The 20,831-nt window shown below is 44.5% G+C and overlaps 1 protein-coding gene across 1 annotated transcript in view; it reads left to right on the forward strand.

Moving 5' to 3' along the window:
* Window positions 1–5,784: 5,784 nt before the first annotated feature.
* The window catches only part of calcr (calcitonin receptor), a 68,220-nt gene continuing 53,173 nt past the window's right edge, over window positions 5,785–20,831 (forward strand). Inside the window, exon 1 of the mRNA XM_056298298.1 lies at window positions 5,785–5,952. Coding sequence (XP_056154273.1) covers window positions 5,944–5,952 — 9 coding nt within the window. The 5' untranslated portion in view covers window positions 5,785–5,943. The remainder of the gene's footprint in view (window positions 5,953–20,831) is intronic.

Raw genomic sequence — 20,831 nt, forward strand, 5'->3', positions numbered from 1 at the left:
CGCCTGCCGCCCAATGCCTGCTGGGATAGGCTCCAGCATCCCTGCGACCCTGAGTAAGGATAAGTGGTTGGGATAATGGATGGATGGATGAGAACACAAAATGCCCTGGTGGAGATCTGACAGCTGTGAGAAGAGGAGCTTATGGACATCCCAAATGACATCTTCTGAGTCTAATGAATGCATCTTTCTTTTCTTTTCTTTTGCTTTGTATGAGCCCATATTGGATATAGGGTGGGCTGTTCAGTGTAAAGATAGTCACAACGGAGCAGTAACACAAAGCTTACCCAACCTAGCTTTCCTCTCTCCTCCACCACACTTCAATCTTGACAAGGGGCCTAGTTATTTTCCCAGTTTAGATGTGTTTACAGTGCTTTTTAAGGGTGTTGACAATCCCAACATATCCATTTCAAACAAACACTCCTCGCTATATTTTTTTCTTCTTCTTCTGTGCATTTTCATCCATCATTGATGTGACACATCGCCATCCCGTTAATTTGAAGCGGTGGGAGGACGTCATGCTGTGAGTGAAGCTTTCCCAATCACAAAGGTACCCCAGCTCCGCTTCATCCTCGGCCACATTAGCGATGTTTTTCGAGCTAGCCGTTAGCAACGTAGGGCCCACCCTTAATGCAGTCTGCGGCAGGCTTCTTATACACTGCCGACCCCGGCGGGGGCTCAGCCAACAGGGATGCTGACGAGGCGATTGGACGTCAGCATCCCAGGGCAGCGGTTCTCCAACAGTGACTTTCCTCCAGATGTGGATGGTCTTTTAAAGCAGCTCCGCTGGATGACGGAGGTGAACAAAGGGAGCAGGGAACACTTTGAAGCAGAGGAGAGTCTAACGCCGGGGATTGGAATGAGTTATCAGCGAGGGAGTACAGATTTATCATTATTAATCTACCACTTCTGGATAGCACAACGGTACGCCTCGCCGCTGAGATATGTGTGTCACCGTACGTGGAGATGAGCATCTACACTTTAGAAATATCACCGTCTAGGTTCGAGCCAGCGAATTCTCCGCAGGATCCCGAATGCGCATCACGCACAGCTGACAAGGGCAATCCTGTTTTCTGAGTTGGAAGATAGATCATGTCCCCTATGAAGACTGCGCTTGTCTGCCCCCCCCCCCCTCCTCCTCCTCCTCCTCCTCCTCTCCCTGGTGGATGTGCTGTCTTTTCCTGCTTTCCACTGGTTGAGAGCCAACACCGCTTGTTTGTAGATCCTCTGGTCTTAAGGATGGCAGGCCCATCATGCATTTCACTGTAATAATATGTTATAAAAATGCAGCTTCATGCCCACAAACTCCCCTCCGCCCGCCCGCTGTCTGACAAATGATATATGCATGTGTACGTGTCAGTGTGTGTGTGTTTGTGTGTGTTTGTGTTTGTGTGTGCGTGTGCATGCGAAGTGCATGTGTGTCGAAGGCGGATGAGTGTTGAAATTGTAATGACATGCACATCCAACACCTGGTGGGACGGCAATTAAGTTTAGAAAGAAAGTTGGCGAATGCAAAGCCACCAGTGAAAGGACGCTTCCTCCTTCACCGCGCGCTCCCCATGGTGACCATTCACAGCTGCCGTCTCTGTACTGCGCTAAAGACTGTCTAAATATCAAATCACACTACCAAATGTCATGTTACCCTGGCTGTGTGTGTGTGTAAATCAGTTTGGACAGCTGTTTTGTAAAAGGAGTAAAGGGACCGAGGCCTGTGCTGATGCTGGTTTTGATATTGGTTTATTGTGACTAATGATGATGACGGAGGTGATGCTGATGTTAATGAGCACTGGGGATAAGCATGGTGATTAGGGCTGCCCTTTTTAGCCTGGGGGAAATTAGTGAAAATAAAAACAGCTTTGTATGAGTTCTCACGTAGTCACGTATTTGTGATTTAATAAAGCACTTGACTTTTAGGTCATTTGACAAGTTAGCATTAGTGAACAGGAGTGTGACGAGACCAATTCTCCTTTTTTTTGATATTCACATAAATTAATAGACAGTATGTAACGATTATGACTGCAACAACAACAATGATGAAGATGATGATGATGATGCTTTAGATGATGATATAGATGATCATGTGTTGATGCTGTAGATCAGAATCAGAATCAAAATCAGAATACTTTATTCCACCCCGAGAGGAAATTGGGTATGACAAACTATATTTATCATGATGATATGATAATTGACAGATGATGATATAGATGATGTTGATGATGTTAATGGTGATGTTGGCGTTTCCAGAATTACTAAGACGCGCCGTCACAGACCGACGCTCTTTGCACGCTTGGACTCGAACATCTCGGAGGAAACTCGACCGCCATCAGCAAATTCACAATCAGACGAGTCGCACACCAAGTCTCAAACCGACCACTCGCGTGAATGGCTTGCTTCACCTTTAAACGTTAAAAAAACAAACAAACAAACATCCATCCATCCGTTATCCATCCATCCGTTATCCAAGCGCCTTATCCTGCTCTCGGGGTCGCGGGGGTGCTGGAGCCTATCAGATAAAACAACACACAACGTTGAAACAACCTTTTACGCGTACTTTTGCGCGTGCCCGTCGGAAGCGGTGTGGCACGGCGCGCACGCGTAAAAAGCGGTCCATATCGCTCGAGCCGCCGCGCGTCTGTAGCGCAGGAGGTAAAGGGGGCGCGAGGAGGAGCTCCGCCACACACCGTGTCCGTCTAACGGGAGGTGCGTTACACACAGTCGGACCACCGACCGGCATCCTGTATCATTATTATTGTTGTTATTGTTATTGTTATTACTGAGCTCGTAAAAAGTAACTGTCGTCCGCGTGAATGGCGGTGATTGTGGCACTTGATTTGATTTTATTGTGATTTTTTTTTTACATCCGTGGATGGAAAAGAGAGAGAGAGAGAGAGAGAGAGAGAGAGAGAGAGAGAGAGAGAGAGAGAGAGAGAGAGAGAGAGAGAGAGAGAGAGAGAGAGAGAGAGAGAGAGAGAGAGAGAGAGAGAGAGTGAAGAGAGAGAGAGAGAGAGAGAGAGAAGAGGAAACTTTTGATCGGCCGTCGTGTTAAAAGGGAGCCGGGCCGGACGGGGACCGGGCAGTTTGGGACGCAGCTCGCGGTCGACGCGTCGTCTCCCCTCACTGGAATTTGCCTTTATTAAGCGGGTCGGATAAGGTAAGATTTTCCAACTTCACTGAGCTGTGGGTGAGGAGGGGAAAGGAGAATGCAACTAGGCAAACGGCTTGTTGTTTTTTTCCCCACACGCTTTAATGGATAGTTCAACTATATACATATATATATTTTCAATCTCATTTCTCATGTCCTCTACTATTTGGTGTCAAATTTGCTCTTCATCACCAGTCAGAGCAGGATGACCATGGACGTAATGTATCTGATTTGGGCCTTTTTGGTTCTATTTCTGCAGTAAGAAACACAGTCCTCTAAATATAAGCAAAAGTTTCCTGCAAAGCTTTATTGGATCAAAAAAACCGTGATCCATACTTATGTTGTGAGTCTCGTTTCTGTGATATACTGTAAAGAAGTCTGCGCCGCCTGAGTGGCTGAAATGCTGAAATGTGAATAATATCCACAGTGGGTTTGATTGCCACAAGAAATCAGATGTTGCACGCACGTTTCCTTTTCTGGACCGGACCAATTGTTGGGAAAAAAAGAAAAAAGTATTCAGTTATTTGGCCACAACAGTATGAAATATGTGATAATAACAGTTCATTGCCTGTTTAAAATTAGTTGCAACACTTTAAAATGCACATAGCAAGGTTCTTCGGTGACTCGGGTTAATTCATATACCATCTGACGGACAGATGTCAAACGGGAACTCAGGACAAAGTCATTAAGGCAGCTTTGTTGCTCTAGCAATTGTGCTCTTGATAGTTTTCCAATTGAGGAGATGAGGAGAATGACAAGCTTTTGAGGTCTGCATCTAATGACCAATGCATTCGCACATAAACACAAACACACACATGCACGCACACGCACACACATGCAAGCAGGCATGTTTGAATTCACAAGGCTCATATGAGCCTCGGCATCCGTTATGCTTCCAGCAATAAAGAATTTTTTTATCTGCTAACAAGCACACACTTGCACACACACACACACACAAACACGTATACACACTTGCCCATCCTCTAACCCACACACACACACACGTATGCAGGACCAGTCATACTATAAGAAGTCCCTGCATTGATGGCGTGTTGAGAGGAAACAGCTTCTGTGTAGGAAGTTCAGCACGGCTACAGCGAATCTTCCCTCTCACGCTGCTTGGCTGTTAACTTTGCATCAGTATTTTTTTTGTTTCACAAGCCCCCCAAAGGCAACCAGGTCTTCTCTCTTCTCTGCGAGAATGCCTGACACCAAATTCAAACCACCCTCAGGCATTCATCCTCTTACTGAGTACAGTAGCATGTCCGTGGTAGGGGAATAAGCATTCCTTCATGTTCCTCGGCAAACCCCAAAGCCAGTAACTGAAATAAACCCAAATCTCTGCAGAGTGGAGGTCCGCTTCAGTCCAATAATGAATAGGAGCACACATGAAGGGAAAAGGGAATTGCCTGCCTGTTGTGAAGATGTGCGTGGTTAAACTGAGAGTCCCCTGTGGGGATTCCACCATGTTTTACCTGGCCGTCTATAGGGTGAAGCCTTGTGTTGTGTTATGCATGCATGTTGTGTCAGAGGCACGGGGGAACCATGCAACCGAAATGACAGGAACTGATGTGGCTGCTCGCAAAGGGTGAAAGCACACGGAGAACAAAGATAGAGAGATACATTTTGGACATTACAGAGGTAGCGGGAGAGGGAGAGGGAGAGAGAGAGAGAGGGAGAGGGAGGGGGAGAGAGAAAGAGAGGGAGAGCGGGAGAGAGATAGTGCATGCAAGGGAGACAGAGAGATGGAGAGAGAGAGAGGGAGGGGAGGGGGAGAGAGAGAAAGAGAGGGAGAGAGAGAGGGGGAGGGGGAGAGAGAGCGAGAGCAAGAGTGAGGGAGAGGGAGAGCGGGAGAGAGAGATAGTGCATGCAAGAGAGACTGAGAGAGATGGAGAGGGGGGAGAGCGGGAGAGGGGGAGAGAGATAGCGCATGCAAGAGAGACAGAGAGATGGCGAGAGAGAGAGGGAGAGGGAGGGAGAGAGAGAGGGGGGGAGTGAGAGAGAGAGCAAGAGAGAGAGAGGGGGAGAGCAATAGTGTGTGTGGAGAGAGACTGATAGAGAGAAATGGAAAGAGGGAGGGAGGCAGAGAGAAGATGGGCAGATGGATAAACAAAATGACAGGCTTGTTGCACAGAGTGATGGATACAGCATAGAATAAGTAACGCAAAGACAGGGAGGAAGACCTGCGCAGACAGACACACAAACAGTTCCCAGCAATGAGAAGGGTTGGGGTTGGCAACACATCTGGCTGCTGTCTGAGTTTTGTAGATAACAGCGACATTCATCTTCCCGCTGTCCTGTATGTCTATTTCTGCCTGTCTCTTTTCTCAGAGATGGGCGAACGGGTGAGCAAGCAAGTGGCAGATGTGCTCTCAGATAGATGGGAACAGCAAAGAGAGGCTGCGAGAGAGAGGGAGAGGGAGAGAGCAAGAAAGAGAGAGGGGGAGCAAGCGAGAGAAAGGAGGGAGAGAGAGGGCAAGGGAGTGAGCGAGAGAGAGAGAGAGGACAGAGAGAGCGAGCGAGCGAGCGAGCGAGAGACTGAGAGGGAGTGAATGAGAGAGCGAGCGGGAGAGAGAGCGAGTGAGAGAGAGAGAGAGCGAGCAAGCGAGAGCGAGAGAGAGCAGAGACAGCGAGCGGGAGAGACAGCCAGCGAGCGAGCAAGCGAGAGAGAAGAGAGAGAGGGGGGCCTGAAAGGCGAAAAGACACCGTGCCTCCGTTTCCAGCATGTGCTGAACATTTGTCAGACGTGAGAGTGGATATCCCACTCATCAGAGAAACAGCTTTATCGCTTTCAGACTAAATGAATGGGTGAGGTAAGATGACGGGGGGGGGGGGTCATCGTTATCAAGCGTCTCTTTGCATTACCTAATTTTGGATTTCTGGAGCACGACGTTCCCGTTATTCTCAGGCACTCAGGCAATAATCCAGAGAAAAAGACATGCAGACACTGCTCACACACACACACACACACACACACACACATCCACTGACTATCCAAGAGCCTGATGTTATTCTTGAGTATTAATTGAGCTGACGGAGCATGTTTTATTCATGGCTGCAGCAGCACAGTCTTAAACGCCACTCTCTCTCCCTCTCTCTCCGTTTGTCTGGACGTTGTCATCCACACCTTCACGGAGAAGACAGCACACAGCATGCTCCCCTGGGCTCATATGACAGGCGGAGGATATTTGCTCCGGTGTCTAATCCTCTCCCGGTGGAGAAAATGGGCCCGGACTCCTGCTCCTTAAATAGATTGTCATCCAAGTTGTCAATGTGGCGAACCTCCTGCCGCTGATACCTTTTTTTTATCCCAGCAGGATAATTGCGGCAATTTTGCTGTCATACAATTAACTATTTTTACTGGCTGTTTTACAACACTTTGTGAGATTAAACGAGCCAAGCGAACGCGGAGTCGAGTCCAAACCCGGGCCATGTGCACCAACAGTGAACCGCTGGCCGTTGGGGTTTGGCCTTCCAATGCTAGCAAGCCATACATCAGGCGACGACAGATCCCAGGGCGCGGGGGTTTAACCTTTTCCATTACTGAAAAACAAACTACTGTGACTTCGACACCAAAGGTCACGGCGTCTGCACTTCACGCAGCGGCGGCTCACACCGAGCGTCGCCAGGCCACTGTTCTGCCATACGGAGTTTTATAGAGTTGTGGAGCTGTGGACAAGTTGACTTAACAAAATAATACCGAGCACGCTGGACTGGTTATAGGATGTGATTATGGTTAAGTGTTGCAACATGAGCGGCCCAGCTGCGGCCTTTAAGTCCGACGTGGTTCATCCGTCTTCATGTTTTGCTGCTCTCACGTCCACCCCCCGTGTGACTCACTTGAGAACTTCGCTCGGACAAACGCTCTCGCTCGGGGTTTTCCACGAAGACAAAGGGGATCTGTTGATGTAAAATCAAATTTCACAGCACTCTCTGCCACTTATCTCCACCTGGCAACAGCTGTTCGCCGAGTGCAGGTTGCTGAGAGAACCGTCTTTTGCATGACGGAGGCCTCGCCGGTGTATAATTTGTGCTTGCACTCCCTCAAGACTCGGGGAAATCTGATACACGTGGCATTTATAGACCAGAGGGAAGCTCTTATTTAATTCAGTCAGGGCCTCCACACAAATGACGCCGCGCTGTTTGCAGTGACAGCTCTCGGTCTTCTTCTTCTGCTCTGCAAAACGAACGGCTCGTATCAATGCTAATGGTTTCCTTAGGTGGTGCTAGAATAGAGTGAATGACTTATGGCCCAGAGGACGAGGTGGTGTAACACAGAGATGGTGAGATGATGTGTTTGTGAAAGAAAGAAAGAAAATATATACCGCACGTGTTTATTTATGCATCTTCAGACTTGCCTTTCTGTTTTTGCTCATTTTACATTTGTTTTTCACTAACAGCTCTCAAACGGTTAACGAGTTCATGCGGCTCGAGCGACAAATACGGATGATAGCCGTGTAAATCCCCTGGCCTCTGACGTCTTTCCTTCCTCTCGTGCACCGAGTCAATTTGCAGCCCCCAGCCGACGAAGAGGCAACGGCTGCAGGGAAAAGAGCAAAACGTGCTCCCATACTTCCTCCATCGATCCAGTGTTCCCTATCTGAAATCATCCAGATTCATTAGCGAGGCCAAGGGACGTGCCGCTCCACACCACCCCTCCATTACTTCTGTACGTTTTCTTTTACTCTTAACGGGCAGCCTTCCAGACAAAACTTTGCAATTGAATTGCAAGGGGGGGAAAAATTGTGAACGCTTTCTCCCTTAAAAGACATTTGTCGAGTGGAAAATTCATTGCCAGAGCCGTCATAGACTTACAGACTTTTTTTTTTTCAATTTTGAGCTAGGTCATTATCCAGTGTGTGTTGGTCATCTCCATGGACGGCACTTTTTTAAGCTCCCTTCATTTGTTCAAATTATCAACCCAATGCAAATTTGGTCCTACAAGATGGCTCCTAAACTACCACTAGGCTGAAAACAGTTGTTACGTCTCGTCACAATCCCGAATCTACATATTATTTCCAAACACCAGCCTTTCTAAATGACTGACTGCAACATCTTTTTTTGCAGATATCTAATAGTAACTATGAACCCAGTGAGTTTTGTAGATCTGCATCTGTCTGCAGGGGTCTTCACTGTCGTACATGATAAGAGGTCCCATGTTGAGCCATTAAAAAATAAACTTGCTGCAGACCCGTCTCCATCCACTGCTTTGAAATGATGTTGACCGTAAACAGTGTAGACAGAGCTCTATTAGGGATCCAATCAGCTTTCTAATATCTGTACGCTCCTATTTTCTGCTGGCAGAGCAAGTTGAAAATGACACATAACCTTTCAATTTCTCCAGGTTCTCTCTCTCTTTTCGTCCCCCCCCCCCACACACACACATGTGTCTGGTCTGCCCACGCTTAACAACTGTCTGCCTCAGCCAAGACGTTCACCTGTTGTTTCACCGGCCTGATTCTACTGTTGTTGATTTCTCCTCCTTGCTGTTTGCCTGTTCCCGGGTAGGACTATGCAGACACGCTGACGAGTCGCTGCTCGTTTGATATATTCTTCCCTCTGTCCCTGCCCTTACTCTCTCCCCCGCCACCTTCTCCTTTCCTGCTTCTTCCCTCGCAGTTAATTGCATTCCATGTCCGTTGCGGTTACGGCCTCTTCCTCTGCTGCCCGTTTCGCCATTCTCTCCCTCCAACCGCCTTCTCTTGCTCTCAGTCGTTTTCACTTTCTCCCTGAACTGTTTTCTGCGTGGTTTCCACCCTGCCGCCACATTCTTGTACATCCACTGTGTTCCGCTTCAAGATTTAACTTCAGTTTTCTCACTTAAGCAGCTTGATAGCTCAGCGGGTAAGCAACCCAGAGATCGGGGGTTCAAACCCTGGTTGGGATGAGTCTCCAGTAGGAGTCCATGGCCTAGACTCCTACTGCTAAACAAGCTAACTACCTCCTACGTCACTTTGGATAAAAGTGTCTGCTAAAGTAAGCTGTAAATCAGCATATCTTTAATATCAGGACTGCAGCCCAGGTTTGAAGTGGGGCTTGATTGCAGCCCCTAATTTAAAACAATAACAGCACATATATCATGCTTAAGTAGAGGTCAGACCTGGTGACCTTTTTGTCCCCTGCACTGATTCAATCTTGCTCGGTGTCCTCGCTGACAGGCAGAATATGCTGTCGTTCCTCCGTCCCGTTTTATGCTTCCCTCCCGAGATTTTCCTTCCTGGCTGCTGACCAGCCGGGTGCCCAGATTATGGTGCGCACATTCTCTTTCATAAATATTGACATTTAGCGTGACACATGGGAGCATTTCTGGCTCCCAACACTCCTCATTTGGCTGCATCACACTCACACAGCAACACAGCACTGATGAATCTGTCCGCATACGACACTAAAATCTGTCAAGAAGACGCCACAGATAGTGATCTCGTGATTAATTTGCTTTTGGACCCGTGCATCAAACAGAGCCAGTGCTGCTGCAAGAAATGAAAGGAACGGTTGCGTATAGAATAAATTTGGCGTGTGAAAAACGTAGGAGAGTCTCATTTTAACTATTTAGTTTTTTTTTGTCAGGCAGGCTCCAGACAGATGTGGAGGTGGGCAAGGAGAGCTGTCACAGGCAGTGTCAGTGGGAACGCATGCAGCAGTAAATCCACCATGCAACGTGCACATTGCTACACCAGACGCCAGCAGGTGTGCCTTGAGGAAAAGTTGATAGCAAAAGTGACATCCATATAATCATTTGGGGCAAACAAATCAAAATGCCACAGAGACTGAGATTCAAGTCAGGAAATGTTTTGATGCAGAAAGATTTTCGAAGCAAGCGTCAGTAGCTTTTAGTGTCTAACTGAACCTTTCGCTACAGTTTAGCATCCAAATTGTCTTTTCCCAGGAAAGGGGGGCTGGCCTTAGTGAATGGTGGGCAACAATGATTGTAGCTTACTTTTATCTCCCTGAGGACATTGGTAATTCTGACTTAGTATGTTATTCCTCTTTCAACATAATTTCCTGGTGAGCAATTGTTCTCCCCAGACCACTGATTGATTTTCCTTTCCATTTTCCTGCTCTTTCTCACCCTAATTTTGGCTCAACTTGCCAGTTTCTCATAGGGTGGACCATAATGCCAAGTGTAGTCAATCCCTATTAAGGTGTTGGTGACCGATTGAAAGGGAAAGTGTGTTATGCAGATGTGAGTAATATTTTTCTCCTGTTTTTAGTTGTCTTTTTTTTGTCAGTGGGTGCTAGGCTATTTATTCCTGAAGATATACGTATGCTGCATTTTCAAATTTGTTGCAGTTGTGTTGCTTTTTTTTTGGAACCACACATTATGTGTTTGTCCCACTTTAGATGATCAGAAATAGCGACGATTGGAGGATTGATTATTATACCGCCCAAATGATATTTGCACAAATGTAGACCAATTATGGCTGCTGAACCTTGTTCAATTTTACACAATTGTCATGTTTTGGCCAAATCACAAATGTCTACTCACTATAATATTCATACATTTTTTTCCAAGATCCTTTACAAATTGATTCATTCCACCATGTCTCCGATGATAAGATGACGTTGTACATGCAAGGTCGCTAAAAAAACAAAATCTGTTGTTTCTCATCGCAGGCCCATGCTTTACCATATCTGACCTCTCGCCCTAGCATTTAACCGGTAACAGGAGCAAAACGGTTGGTCCACTGTGATGCCAAGGAACATTCTTTCAATGCCACAGAAGATATATATATAGCATTTTTTCCCCCAGAAACCGTCAATGGTGTTGATAAAAATGCTCAACAAATGAGGAGCGGAATATTAAGATAGATGTTTGTATATATATACATACATACATAAAATAATATTCCGCTCCTCAGTTGTTGAGCACTTTTATGAACACCATTGACGGTTTCCGGGAAAAACAACAACACTATATATATATTCTCTCTCTCTCTCTCTCTCTCTCTCTCTCTCCTTGTTGCTCTTTATCACCTTTTTGTTGATGTGCTGTGTGTGGTGTCCGGACAGCCATACTCCCAGTCCCCACAAACCATACGAGCCGAGCCACGCTGTGCTCAGAAGGGAACTAAAAGTGAAAGCCAGTGAAAAAATTCCTCTTTAATTGCTCTTTGCCATAGCCCTGAGCTGCTGTGTGCTTCCTCTGCAAATGAACATAGGCACAAGTGGGAGTTAGGGATGGTGCACAAATAGGGACATCCTAAGGGGAACATACTGCAGTAAATATATTGCTGTGAATATGCAATATGCTACTTGTGATCTAATGGGTTATCTGTCCAATGTCACCCATGTTCGATCCAGCCTGGGCTTATATTGTAGGTCTCCTGTTGCAAATTGGATAAAGAATTTGGTGTCATTGCTTGCATTGACTCGGTCTCATTTACAACCGGGATGAAAATATGAAATAGAGTCTAAACCTTTCAAACTTTCAAAGTGCTGCCTCCAACTGAAGATTACCCACCGAGATAAAGGCATTTGTGCATCGTTCGGTCACACGTGGGTGGACGCAATGACTTCAGTTGCCTTCGTCTGCCTTTCAGTTCAGTTTTCATGCCAGATTGCATTGCTGACTGATAGAACAAAAAAGTCGTCTTGAAAGTGCACATCGGTATGGGAAGGCGAGGGAGGGATGTTGTTGAAAGGTTCCTCCCTACCCAGTGGTAATTGAAAGCACACAGGGGAAGAATGCGCACATACTTTGCTGTGGAATTGAAAAAAAAAAAGTAAGGTTATCTTAAAGATGTGAATTATGATTCACAGATGGACTGGGAGAATAGAGAAAACCCTCGCAGTAAACCGCCTACATAAGAAAACACCGGCATGGCCTCTATCCACCTGCCACCACATTTATTCCACTCAGACTTGGAATTAAAATCTAGATGAGTTGTTTTCCCTTGGTGCAAAATGGATAGGAATGTGTCAATTTATTAAATTTTTTGTGCATTTGTCAAAGTTTTTTTTTTTATTAGGGATTTATGTTTCTGGGATTAAACTATGGAGAAAAATTCCACCCAGACTAACTGGCGCCTTATTTACAAACACCAAAGGATTCTTTAAAAAAAGAAGAAAAAAGAAGTTAATCAACACAAATTTTTTCTATGATGTTAAATAGAGTTTGATGGATTACTTACAACATTAGACCCTGCAAAAAAAAAAAAACTCTCGAGTTTCTCTTCTGTTTATCTTAAATTTACTCTTGTGAAGAGCAAACAAGAGAAATCAGCGTTGGATTCACTACACGATTTTAACTGCCAACATTTCTTCTCACACAAATACCTTGACAATTGAATTTACCTGAAGCAAATCCTCAGTTACCATAGTTAAAAAAAAAAAAACACAATGATAGCTGATTTTGAGTGTCATCTGCAAAAGAAAAAAAGGGGGGGATTTTTAGGAATCTGAATGGCTTGTCTGGTGCTACCATTAATTACATCAACACATGGCTATAAAAATATCAAAATAAAAAAAACTTTTATAAGTTTGGAAACTGTCAGTGTCAGAAGTGACACAAAGCAAAATAAATATTTCACAGAGGAAAGTCTCGTTGGTTAAATATGTCAACAGTATATCTGATTAAATTTGATTTTCTGTATTTTCTTTATTTCAAAGTTCATCCTAAAATAATCGAAATATGACTGTGCCGTGTTTGTATGTGAGCTTCTTATTATGCCCTACACACAAATGAAGCAAACATAAATATTTTCTATATGCCGAATATTAAAGCTATTCTTTCCATGCTTTACAGAAAGTTTTTCGTTCTTCTAAAGATGTGGTTGGTACTATTGGAAATATTTCTGTACAACAGGTCTGCGTCGCTCTTGAATTTCAATCTTACCAACAAGAAAATTGGTGAATGCCGCAAAACTAAGCCCTATGTGTTCTTAATGATCAAAATCATGATTTCATGTCATAGACCTTCAGTATATTTATGGCATGCCGCTGTTATGCAACAAACGCAAGAGCGGGCTGGCATGCTAAGAGACGCGACCACATTATACACTAATCCTTGCTGCTCTTCACTGGTTACCTGGCAGTCGTAGAAGTAATTTTAAGATTTTACTGCTTGCTTTTAAAGCCTTGAACGGTCTGGCTCCTGCCTGTATCGGTGATCTGCTAACTCCCTATGAGCCTGGTCGCTACGTGAGATCCTCCAGCAGGACCCTGCTAATGGCTCCAAAATCTCAACTTGTGTCTAAAGGTGGTCGGGCCTCTGCTGTGGTACTTCCTGTCCGGAGATCTCAGGCAGACAAACTCAGTATCCTCCGTTAAATCTCCTACTAAGACTAAATTTTATCTCAACTTTTTCTTAACTGATGTTATTGTAAGTATTTAAACTACTTTATCCTGTTTATATCCTAAGTTCTTATTTACTTTTATTATGTTTTTATTGTAAAGCCCTTTGTAACTTTGTGCTTGAAAGGTGCTATACAAATGAAGTTATTATTATTATTATCAAAGTTTTTGCTCGATGCACAATTTCTGAGTCGGTGCAAACACAAGACTGCTAGAGGAAAGTTTATTCAGGGTTCTTTGAGATCATTTTCATTTGAAAAGTTAAGGACATCAAGCTTTGCATATAGTCTGGGCCGATACATTGTAGAAATGCATTAAACAGAGTAGGTCGCTTTACCTCTAACTAGGATTTAATACACCGGACATCTTTCATGTAAAGCAAAATGTTGAAAGCTATTTATACTCATATTTACACACAAAATTAGCGTACAACCCCCTTCAGTTAGTCTGTCTCATCTGGGTTGTTCCACCATATGCAAAGACCTACAGTAATTTGATCAGTACAGACCGATTAATATCAGGCTGTCTGTGTACTGCCCCCCCCCAAACATACACACACACACACACACACACACACACACACACACTAGAGATCAATATTAGATAACCAAGCAGACCATAAAGTGCATCAGTGCACACCTATCCACTGATTAGTTAATAGTGGGGCAATTTTGAGTGTACTTAGACGGCCAGATACTTCCTGGATCCTGAATGGTTGCCATGAGTACAGCTGAGATAATGGTAACAGTATCAGGCAGAGCAGGAATGAGAGTGAGAGAGAGAAAGACAGACAGACAGACAGAGCACGAGAGACAGCAAGAGACAGCGAGCGAGAGAGAGAGCCAGAGAAAGAGAGAGAGCCAGAAAAAGCGAGAGAGCCACAGAAAGCCAGAGAGAGAGAGAGAGAGAGCCAGAGAAAGAGAGAGAGAGCCACAGAAAGTGAGAGAGAGAGAACCAGAGAGCCAGAGAGAGAGAGCCAGAGAAAGAGAGAGAGAGAGAGCGAGAGAGAGAGAGAGAGAGAGAGAGAGAGAGAGAGAGAGAGAGAGAGAGAGAGAAAACAGGCGAGAAAGCGAGTTGCTAAGTTAAAGTCTCCCTATGAGCACCTTATGGTTTGTTTGTATGTGTTGGGTTTTGTGCGTCTGGGAATGTGCACATGAGCAGTTGGGGTGGTGTGAAGTAAATAGCAGGTTTTTCCCTCTTCATCAGACTCACGTGTGCAGAAAGGTACCTTTTTGCTCAACACCGATAAGGGCTTATGCTGTGATGAAACACTGAACCCATGGACCGTATGGTCACAAAGCCAGACCAGGCCACCACTGACACAGAGAAATAAACCCGATTCCCTTTCAGCACGTTTCTATTTTATCTCCATGGCTTAGAAATATTCACTGGGTTTTTTTTAAAATACGGAGTATTCATCTCACTTGGAGTTATTTTTGGAGTACCGTCAGAGCAGCAGACTTTTATGTTAATTAAATTTCTTCAGTACTGTTCCTTTTTTCCCCAGATATCTATGATTATTTTCTGAATAGTGTTTGCATTTGCCAGTGTGGAAAAATGCTTTCTTTAATCTTTAGTGTATATTTTAGGTTTTAGTCACAGTGACTCAAGAGTCCTGGCTAAATGGCCTTTCAACAACTTGGTTTTTGATTTAAAATGTTGGGAGTCAAAGAGAAGACAATACACATACGTATACATATATACGTAAACACATACAAATGCATGTTAATATACATATTCAAATGAATATGTATATTATTATATCAAAAGCTTCCCAGACCTTTCCAAAAAACCTTCAGCTGCTGCCTTCCAAGCCATCCAATCACATCGTGGACAGCCCCAGAGCTCTGCTCCCTGATCTGCACCCAATCTAACCTCAAGTTTTTCCTCAGGGCTCCTATGGAGCCATAGGAGAACACATTACTCTGTTTGAATGTACCCTGTACTCCTCCTCATCCTCCTGAGTTTTCATCTCAGATGACTAAGTTTTGACTTATTGTAATTTAATCTTGTTCAAACTGCCCCCCCCTCAATAAACAAATTAGATAAATGCTAGTTTCACTAGAATGGATCACTTTTAAAGTTATCACCCCCAATTTTCATGAAATCTGAACAGTATTTTTTCAGTGTATTTACATTCTATAATTACTTCTCTACATACCATTTTTCACTGTCAGGGGCGGAATATTCCTCTGCCACTTCACAGACATGATGAACAAATGTAATCCAGCTTTACTGATTTCAATTTAACTATTAAATTACTGTGAAGACAAAAAGGACGTGGACACTCACACACCGATGGCTGCCCATCAGTATGAATCAAATGAGATCACTTCAAAAATGAGTTAACTATCACCAGCGTGACCATCCATCACACAGAGGAATGTGCCAGAGATGGTAGTTGCATAAGGAGCTTGACTGAGTATTGTGTTGACTATTGTGTCTCCTGGATCAGCCCCTCTTGCTCTGTCTGTCCATATCACACCAACAAATGGAAAAACCATCGTACAAAATAACCCCTTTTCTACTGATGGAGTGTTCTTCCACTCACGTCATCGCTCAAAATAACTGGAAGATAAAAAGTTTTGTCTGAAAATACATTTGCTTTGTTCTTAAAATGGCTCGGGCCAGCACAGCGTGCTGTGCATAAAGGCACGGTTGGATAATAACAATCAGAAGGGCTGGAAAAGATCAGTAATGCTGGGGAAGAGATGAGGCACTGGCTGCTCACTAAAGAAATAGTTCAGTTATCACCCCTGCAACGAATTGCCATCAATAATCTGCTCTGCTAATGCCAGCTCAGTGTGGTCTCTGGTGCCACGGCCTCACCAATCAAAGAGTGCAGATTTACTGCGCCTCTTTACAAATGATGCGTTTTTCATTCAGTAGTATTGAGCCACTGGGGCTGCACAGTACTCAGACTGTATCCTTCATTTGTGTACCGTCTTGCCAAAAGTCAGGCTGAGGAATCAAACTGTATTCAATGAGGAATCAAAAATGCGCTTGCCCGCTGTCTGCATGTAGTCTCTGCGTCTGTGCCAGAATGGTGTGGGGTGTGGGGTGGTTGTGAAAATAAAAAGCTTGGTGCAAATTGACACCAGTGAAAACTTGAAGCATTTACAACATTTTGGGGGCACGTGTAGTGATTAGTGCATAAAGTCGTTTTTTAAACATGAGCCGAGATTAAAATGCATACAGTAATCACCACCTTGTGCCAACATGAATAAATAAAAAGCATACTATTGCTGTTCCCAAAAGAAGGGTGCAAACATCTGTATGTGTATAGAATACCATCTGTATGTGTGAGAGAAAGCAGGAGGCAGTTCTAACTATTTAGGATTTTATTTATCTTTAAACAGCCTTTGTGTATAATGCATTGGTTTATAGATAAATTGAAAACTTCATGAGTCTTTCAGATGTGCTAGTTTATGGTCTTTTTTTTTAAAACATCCTCTTTAGAAACTGTAGGTCAGTTAAAAATATTTGGGGGAATGAAAGGCAGTTTCACAACTGTAAATGCAAAGCGGTGACCTTGCAAACAACATGAACAGAACTGAATTCAAGTAGCAACACTGCATATTGCTACAGTAATAGCCATTACGCATTATATTATTCAATAAGTCAGTCACAGTAATCAGCCATATTTCATGTGCTACTTGAGTGGAGTTCATATTACATATGGATTTCACTGTCAGAGTCAGACTCTGTCATCTATTTCCATCGCTGCTGCTGTTGATTTACCGGCTGTGCTCCTTTCCCACGCAGCTTGCTGGCTGTAGCATTAACATTGGCTAGCTAACGTTTAATGCCAGCTTGCTAACACTAATGTTAGCTAACGTGCCAGACCGGACATTTTAAGGTCTCGAGAGTTAGCGTTAACGTTACTCACCATAAGCAAATCGACGATGCTCGTCTGTTTGGTGACGCTGAGCTGAATAGCTTTGTTTATTATTATTATTTATTATTTTTTTTAATCTTATATGTTCGCTTCCTTTAACAAGGTCGTGATTAGCTTTACAGAAGAAGAGAGTCGTCTCTCTTCTTCACCTCTTCAGCACCAAGCCAGTCTATTTTACATGTTTCAGGTGTAGAAGCGTATTTGCTGTGGTGGCGTTGGTGACGGCCCAGGATTTGGGTCGCTTTCTTCGGTAACAGCTGGCGCTTTTAACGAGGTACCGGTTCATGGCGGCTGACAGCCTCGCCGCAGGTGCACGCTCGCCTGGCCGCCGCTAGGTATCGCAACAGCGGCGTCGTGTGACAGCCGCGCTGTTTGTGTGAGTGTGTGTTAGAGACGGAAATAGAAATGAAATGAATTGAATGAAAATAAAATGGCTTAACGTAGATACTGGCCTAAACTGGTAATTATAAAATTGTTTCTCCCCCCCCCGAAATCATGGTGCCTTTTCTTTTTTTTGCCTCTCGATCGCGGTTTTTAGGGGCATTCTGAGATTTCTTGGGGCATTTTTGGTCTTGCCCACGTTGATTTCCAACGCTGATGGGACACTCGCTCATTTTACAGTGAAGTCTGGGGGAAAAGGGTTACCCCGTGCGCTCCTCGTAGGAGGAGGCCGCTGCCTCCATTCCACCCTAGATGTTGTAATTAGACCCATTACTGAGGGACAATGCAGCTCAACGGGAATGTGCCTACCGATGTCCGTTAATGATTTGGGAACCTTGTCAGTTCGGGCTTGAGTCCAGGCCATACAGTTCCGTCCAGGCGGACTTGCTGTGTGTGTGTGTGTGTGTGTGTGTGTGTGTGTGTGTGTGTGTGTGTGTGTGTGTGTGTGTGTGTGTGTGTGTTTGCATTCAAATCCTGAAAATGTGAAGTTTCCACCTCGGTTTATTCAGTAACTGCCAGGTAATTTGAGAACATTTCGCATCATAAAACACAGGGCCGTGAATGGTTTGTACAGTTTTTTTTAATAGTTATTGTTCAGGGTGTCATTTATACTTGACGGGTTGGCTAAAGGAAACGGGAGAAGTCACTGGGAGTCGTCCACGTCTGTGTGGCTTGCCTGGCTGCTGGGTCTGCTGACTGCGGAGGAACAATGAAGAGACCTGTCTTGATCACTGCCCAGGCAGCTTCAACACATCATTACTCTTCGGCTAATAATAACACGCGGTCCGCCGTGGGAGAGATAGTGCGTGTGTTTTCGTGCGTGTGTTAGTTGCGCGTATGCGCATTCGAGGGAGAGAAAGGGGGAAAAAAGAGAGGTTAGGGACGAGATGAAAGAGACGAGACGCCGAACGAACACCTTGTTTTTTCCGCCGGGGTGACCTATAACGTTCCTGAAAAGGACACCAAAAGGCCGAAAGAGCTACGTGGTTATTCGCTGTCAAAAGCTTCCAAATGTTCCATGTGCTCAGTAAAATTTATATGCAAGCGAACAGAAGCGCCCCCCCCCAGTTCATTCAGACCTAGACTATAATGTTGCACTTCTGCCGCTGTTTGGAGAGACAATGGCTCTTAAAAGACGGAATAGGCTTGTTATGAAAGCTTGCGATTATCCTCGAAAAGACATTAGAGCAAGCGCGCATGCGGCACACGCAGCCACTGCGCGGATGAGGGAGCGTGTCAATGTTTCCTCAGCCATATGGTCCCTCACCCGAACCCTAACCTAACTTTAACCCTAACCTCAGTTAATGAGGGGACACAGGAGCAAGGGAGCATAGGGCTGACGCCGCACGGATGCTAACAGCACACACATTCACACACGCATACAAACACTTACTTGCAACGGATGCTTCAGACAGGCATGCCTAATGTGTTTATGGGATTGTAAAGTAGGTGGAGACACTTTGGCTTGCAATCACACGTACTAGCTTTATATACAGCAGTACGCAATTATAACGACACTTCCCATGCATTGCAGACACACACTCATACACGTGCACACTTCACTAATCCTTTATCTCTTGCTGTTTTTTTCACACCCAAACACACACACACACACACACACACACACACACACACACACACACACACGCGAGACTCAGGAGAACAATTATATGCTCGCACTCTATCCTTCCTTTCCTTCTCTCTTGATGGATTCCCTCCATCCGCCCAGCTGCCTTTCTGTTCTCCACACACTCCATTTACCGCTCGTCTGAATGATATGGCAGTTGCTCTGTCCTTCAGCTCTACTGACAGATCTATGCAGCTCTGGCTCACACCTTGACACATTTGAAGTCAATCATATGTGCACGTTGTTGTTTTTTTTAGCCTTTTTATTTTGTTTGCTAACATTTTTTAAGAAACTAATTATTCGGGTTGGTCCATTTGAAACAGAATGCATTTGGTTCCTTTAGTATTGACTATTTTGGGTTGGACTTCATGTGATGATACTGATTTCACATTGGAAATAGTTGCTCTGTGGGTGGGTGGGTATTTCTCAAGCTCCATTCGTAAGGCCAGCCATTCGCGTAGACATTTGATTTCTTGCTGGTTAGCCATTTTGGTTGGTCACCTTGAAGGACGGTTGACCTGTATGACCAGTGTTTTTTTCTGTTGTTATCTGGATTGTTCCATTTTGAAAATGGTTACTTTGCATGAAGCACAATGCATTGTTTTTCTGCAGGAACAGAATGGCTCAGTCAGTAATGATGATAATAACATTACGTGTTAACAGGATTTGCTTTGCTTGACGGTTGATTGGTATAGATCCTTGGCTTTTGTGCGGAAGTCAATTGTTTTGAGGGGAAAGCTCCTTAGGTTTATTAAAAAACTGTACATCAGCTAGAGTCATACAATGGAAAGGCAGCTAGAAACTACAGCTTTTGTGGGTGTTGTTATTTGTGCGTGCGTGTGTGTGCGTCGGTTTATTCATCTTGCAGTTATTGGATCATGCAAGACTGGTATGTTCCCTTAGTCTCCATTGAATTGACTGCGCTGTGCTTTTCTGCGCTTACTCTAACTGAGCTATTTCTGTCATCCTCCCCTTTTTAATCTCCTCTGTCCCGGCCTGATTTATCATCAGGAATGCGAGTTAGATTCACCCAGTGTATTTTCCAGATCTTTTAATTGTTCCAATCGGCGGCTATCGTTTTCCACTCAAATAAGCCCTCTCTATATGGTGCCTTTTCAGCCCTCTGGTTTGAATTTAAGACAAGAGTGGTGGGATTAAGTCAAGTTTTTGCCCTCTGGGGTCCATTATCTATCCTGATCGTGATCCCTGACCCTGAGGGCTTATCTTTTATCTATGATTTGTGACACCCCTACACTACTAATGGCCCTACATTTATACAGACTAACTTTATACGTTTGGTTTTGATCTTTTTTATATCCAGCTATTTACGCATGCTTTCAGTCAGAGACGTTCTCAGCGTGGCGTTTTGAGAAAAAAGACTTAACCTTTGATCCTGCTCCGTTTATCGCCGAGCACTTTAAGAAGCCGACTTC

This window comes from Lampris incognitus, chromosome 18 (assembly GCF_029633865.1).
Source record: "Lampris incognitus isolate fLamInc1 chromosome 18, fLamInc1.hap2, whole genome shotgun sequence".
Lineage (NCBI taxonomy): Eukaryota > Metazoa > Chordata > Actinopteri > Lampriformes > Lampridae > Lampris > Lampris incognitus.